Source organism: Chrysochloris asiatica, unplaced genomic scaffold (genome assembly GCF_000296735.1).
Source record: "Chrysochloris asiatica unplaced genomic scaffold, ChrAsi1.0 scaffold00006, whole genome shotgun sequence".
Taxonomy (NCBI): domain Eukaryota; kingdom Metazoa; phylum Chordata; class Mammalia; order Afrosoricida; family Chrysochloridae; genus Chrysochloris; species Chrysochloris asiatica.
In genome coordinates, this window is record NW_006408524.1 from 29294773 (window position 1) to 29300818 (window position 6046).

Below are 6046 nucleotides of genomic sequence, written 5' to 3' on the forward strand. Positions count from 1 at the left end.
AAAAAAAAAAGGCAGAGATTGGAAGAATGGATTTTTTAAAATTATCCATCTATATGCTGCCTACAATAGACACACTTTAGATTCAAAATGAGAAACTGGTTGAAGGTGGAAGGATGAAATAAAAATTTTCCTTGAAAATATTAACAAAGAGTAGCTAAGTTGGTTATCTTAATACAGACAAAATAGACTTTAAGTTATAATCTCTTAGAAAAATTGGTGGGAACAATTCAGGAGTGCATATGATTGTGTACAAGCACAACAATATTAGGTTAAATTTTCAATTTCGTTAACACTACACAAAAAACCTAGGAGAAAAAGATGGTTACATACATCAAAAGTAAATGAAGCATGCTCAGGTAACTTTAGCTGGGTCCCAAAGTCCCCAGTGTAGGTACAAAGATGCCAATGATACTATGCAAAGTAAAGGCTAGCATTTCAGACAGGTAAATTTTTACAACTCGATGGCACTGAACAACAACAATAATATTCTTTTAGAGTCTGGTGTGGTGCTATAGGATAAGCACTGGATAACAAGGTCAATTTAAAGCTCAAGGTCAGTGGTTCAAACACACAGCCACTCCTTGGCAAAGTGGTACAGGGTCACTGAGTTGGAACCAATTCAACAGCACTTTAACAACAATGCCCCTTTAGAGTTCTGGTGTGGTGCTGTAGAATAAGCAGTAGATTGTTAACTGCAAGGTTAGCAGTTCAAACCCACCAGCCACTCCTGGGAAACCTTATACAAAATCACTATCAGGTGGAACCAACTCAATGGCACTTAACAACAACATCATCAATGCCTTTTTTAGGGAGTACTATGGTTCTATAGGGTTAAGTACTGAACTGCTAACTACATGGTCGGCAGTTGCCCAATGAGAGAAAGATGAGGCTTTCTGCTCCTGCAAAGATGGATGGCCTTGGAAACTCTATAAAGGGTCACTATGAATCAGAACTGGCTCGACAGCACTTAACAACAACAATCAGGCATATTTTGCCAGACTATAAATTCTTATATTATTTATGCAATTCACTTAAGGCAATCTTTCACACTAATGGTCCACGAACCACACATAGTATCATCAAAGCTACATTTTTATCCCGCTGAGTAAAAATAGAGTGCCCAAATGTCCCTGGACATCTTTTTCTCCAGCTCTCTGGCAAGCTCATCCCCTGCAGTCCATAACAAGACAATACTAGCAATCACATCTCTTGCTCAACTTAGTACTAAACACATTAAGCAATGCCAAAAAATTCAGATATATATAAAAGGTAGAAAAATTAGAAAAGGAGAGATAAAGGGTTATTTTTAAATGACACATCCACATAGTAAGCTCAAAGTGTATTAACAACAACAACTGAGAACAATTCAGCAGAGATCAATATATAAAAGTCAGCAATAAAAATATCTAAAGAATGGAAAGATAATATTCACAAAAATCAATCAAAATTACAATTAGGAGCTAAATATAAAAGAAAATACATATGGCCTTGTAGAGAACAATTTTAAACATTGTTAAGATAAAGGATCTGATTATGTATAAATACTATGTTAATAGATTGGATGACATAAATAGGCTATGCTCATTCACCCCAAGTTGAAGTCACTGCTGTGCTGAATAAAGCTGAAGATAAGATTCCATTATATCATAAAGCTATTGTACCTAAGCCTTCATCACACCAGAGGAGGAATAGAGTCATGGAGCTTCAAGAGTTCTATATAATTCAAGGATCAGAGTTCCTCTCCTTAACTCAGACAGGCTGTCCTATTAGATCTTCTGCTACAATGCAGCAGGCAACTAGGGTCCACATGTCTCCTACTGCTTCTGGTCCTTCTCCATGAATTTTGTGAATGTGGCTCTAGAAGTCCAGAGTGTCTGGACACTTTATTATCAGGATCCCAAACTAGACCAAACCAAACACACTGACATCACGTCAATTCCAATTCACAGTGACCCTATTTAGGATGTCTGAGACTGTAAATCTTTTATTTAATTATTTATTTATATATTTTGGCAAATATTTATGGGAGCAGACAGTTTCATCTTTCTCCATGGACAGCTGGTTGGTTTGAACCACCAACCTTGCAGTCAGTAGGCCAACACTTACCTCAGTACCAACTAAGGCTTTTTTATTATCAGGATACCACAAATTAACATCTTAATATAAATTTCAATATCATTAAAAATAAATTATAATTTATTCATGAAAAATTACATTTAAGGTGCCAACAAACATATGACACTCATAATCATTAGTCACAGAGAGACGCACTTCAAAACAACAAGATATCATCTCACCCCAACATTAATAGCAAAGTTAAAAAAAAAAAACCAGAAAACAGCAAAGGTTGGTAAGTGAGTAGAGATACTGGGACCCACCTACAATGCAGGTGGGATGGTAAAATAGTGCAATTACTGTGGAAAACAGTATGATGTTTCCTCAAAACAATGGAAATAGAAATACCATATGACCCAGCAATCCCTTTACTTGGTATATATCCTCAAGAAATAAGAGCCAGGACACAAATCGATATATGTACACCAATGTTTGCAGCATTATTCCAATAGCAAAAAGATGAAGACAACCTAATGCCATCAGTGGAAGAATGGATACACAAACTTTGGCAAATACACAAAACAAGAAGACTAGCCAATGTTGAAGAACAATGATAAATCTGAAAAATACCTTATAGCATAAATTATAAACTTCCTAGACTACTATCAAACGTATTAAGGCAATAAGTTGATGGGTCTGGGAGCTCAAGACATAGATAGTCTCAGGGGACACCATGGTCAACTGGCATAACATAGTCCACAAAGACAATGTTCCACATCCTGCTTGGGTGAGTAGCATCTGAAATCTTGAAAGCTCATGAGTGGCCAGCTAAGGTACAGCTATTGGTCTTCCTATGTATGGATGAAGATAGATAAGACTCGGATATGCTTGGAACCAATTAGTCCAATGGACTAATGGAACATGTGAACACCAATCTTCATGACTCTAGAGACCAGAGGAACTAGACGGGGACCAGCTATCACTACACCAAGTGTTCTGAAAGGGATCTCATTAGAGGGTCTCAGATAGAGTAGAAGAAAATTAGAGGGTCCCATATAGAGTGACAAAACTCATAATTGTGAGAAAAGAAAAAAAAAAAGACTATGTTTACTGGTCAGAAAGAAACCAGGGCTACCCAAGATTACGGCCCTCGACCACCCTTCATGTTTAGAAAGGAACTCATCACTGTGGTTCAATTTTCAGCCAAGTAGTCGATAGGTTTGTAGAGGAGGACAACATTAGCAAGCTATGTTCACCATGGGATATTCAATAATTCAAAATCAAAAGGGTAACATTTTCCAAAGGATAAAGTTGAGAAGGTATAGAAAGCGGGGTGGAATGCAATCTGGGATCACAGGAAGAAAGGATAACTGTTGTTGCATGGAAGGGATTGTCATCATTGAGATGAAGCATTTGTTGAATATAAAGTTGATGATCTTGTCTATAAAATATTGTTCAATTCACAATAAAAATTAAAAATCTAAAATAAAACATCAGTCTTATTTTTTAAAGGCAAATATTGTATGAAACCACTATAGAAATTCAAAAATGGTTTTCATACTAAAAGAAACATTTTTTTATGGTTACCAGGTGGGAGGGAAAGCATAGTAATTCACTGGTTAGAGGGTTGTCATTGTTGTTAAGTGCCATGAAACTGGTTCAGACTTATAGTGACCCTGTTTAGGGTTTCCAAGGAGCAGCTGGTGGGTTTGAACCACCAACCTTGCTATTAATAGTCTAGTACGTATCCAACAGTACCACACCAGGAGGTTAGATAGTAGACACATGTTAACTTGAGTAACAAGGACAGCAATAGTTAACAACACTAGTAAGATACGCACACTTGCACAATGAGCAACATTTACCTAAAAAAAAAGCTCTGAAGGGTTGGGAAAGAGGGTGGAACAGAAACAAGAATCATAGGGAGGAACTGGGATAACTGATGTTACATGGAGGGATTGCAATGTATTGAATGAAACAAAGTGTATGTTTTGTTGAATGTAAAACCTATGATCTGTTCTGTAGATTTTCATTCAATTCATAATAAAAAGTTTAAAAATAAATTAAGAATTCAGTAAATGAGAAAATTTTTTGCAAGACCACAGTGCTTTCTAAATTCTCAAGAAAAATGCTAATTTCACCTCTCAATTGTTAAATTGATGTATTAATTTATACTTAATTCATAATGTAACTCCAACCTGCAATGTTTTCAAGCGTTTATTAAGCGGTAACTCATCTACTTCCAGAATAAAAACTTCTACTGCCGTGTACAGCTTCTGTTGCACTTCATTTCTCTTAGCAATCAAAACATTCACTTCATTCTGGAAAAAAGGAAAAAAGAATTATCATCACTAACACATCAAGTGTTTTTTATACATTGACCTATCTCTCAAATTAAGTAAAACTCGACATTGCATTCCCCAAACATAGTAACATTTACATCACCAAATTGACAGTTTCCATTCCCTTAGTTAAAAATAAGGACACCCAAATTCAACAATCCGGATCTATTTCTCCCCCATTATTTCTGTAACAATGATTTTTTTTTGTTTTCTTGAGAAAATTAGGCTTATATTATTAAAGAGCAATGATGGCACAATAGTTAACCACTCAGCTGCTAACCAAAAGATTTGCGGTTTTAACTCAGCCAGTGGCTCAGTGGAATAGAACCTGGCACTCTGCTCCCATAATAACTGTTGTTAAGTGTCACCAAGTTGGTTCTGACTCATAACAACCCTATATCAGGTTTCTGAGGAGTGGCTGGTGGGTTTGAACTACTGATCCTGCAGTTCAAGCCAACCTCATGGACCAGGGCTTATTGTACAGCTATTGTTGTTAAGTGCCATTGAGTTAGTTCCAACCCATAAGTGACCCTCTATAGGGTTTCCCAGGAGTGGCTGCAATACCACACCTTAAAGACTATAGCCTAATAAACCCTATGGGGCTGATCTACTCTGTCCTACAAGCTCACAATAAGTTTGAATCAACTCAGCAGCACCTAACATCAAGGTCATTATCAATTATACACTGTTTCCCTGCTTCTCCTTTCCCACCCTCAACTCCTGCATCCACTCATCCTTCAAAATTCAGTTAAACGCCACCAGAAAAGAACCTCTAATTCCCCAAACGGCTTTGTTAACAATATGATAGTGAGAGAAAGCCAATAATCCTGTGCATTTTCTCTATCATAGTACCTAACGTACTATATTGGAATTTATTGATATTATTTACTTTATTTATTTATATTATTTACTAAATATATTTATATACATCTTACACCCAAGAAAGCTAATGATAGGACCATGCCTGAAACAAATTTGTGTCCCCACCACCTATGAAAGCATGGATTTGGGGATTTTTTTTGTTTAAACTGAACAAAACCTAACTATAAAACAAAAGAAACTCTAGCAAAACTCACTTCTTCCATTAAAAATAATAATATGCAGCAATTATGTCAAAGAACTGTGCAAAATACATACATGAAGACAGCACAGCTAAGGAACATTAGTGGTACTGTAGGGTAAGCACTAAGCTTGCTAACCACAAGGCCAGTAATTTAAACACACCAGCCAATCCTTGGGACAAAGACGAGGTTTTCTGTTTCTGTAAAGATTTACAGACTCCGCAACCCCAGACAGGGTCACTATGAGTCAGAACTGGTTTGACTACACCTAACAATAAGAAGATCTAATAAAGCACAATAAGGAAACAAAATGGCAATTTCATTTGATAGCAATGACGACTCCCTATTTATTTCAATAATCTATTCTCCAGTATACCATATGACCCTTAAGACAATGAAGCCTAAAAGAGTCCTGTAACATTAGCTCTAACATAAACAAATATTTGCTTTCAAAAAATAACATTTATAATTACTAAATTTCATTAGTGAAAGATTGAAAGATTCACTGGGCAAATTATTGAATGATGCAGAATGCATCAAGAAAAGATGGAAGGAATACACAGAGTCATTGTACCAAAAGGAAATGGT

General features: G+C 36.2%; 1 protein-coding gene across 2 annotated transcripts in view; it reads right to left on the reverse strand.

The window, feature by feature from the left end:
- Nucleotides 1–6046, reverse strand: part of STK31 (serine/threonine kinase 31) — a 117488-nt gene that overhangs the window by 51345 nt on the left and 60097 nt on the right. For both annotated transcript variants that reach the window (XM_006832210.1, XM_006832209.1), the window contains exon 11: nt 4254–4376. In XM_006832210.1, coding sequence (XP_006832273.1) covers nt 4254–4376 — 123 coding nt within the window. The remainder of the gene's footprint in view (nt 1–4253; nt 4377–6046) is intronic.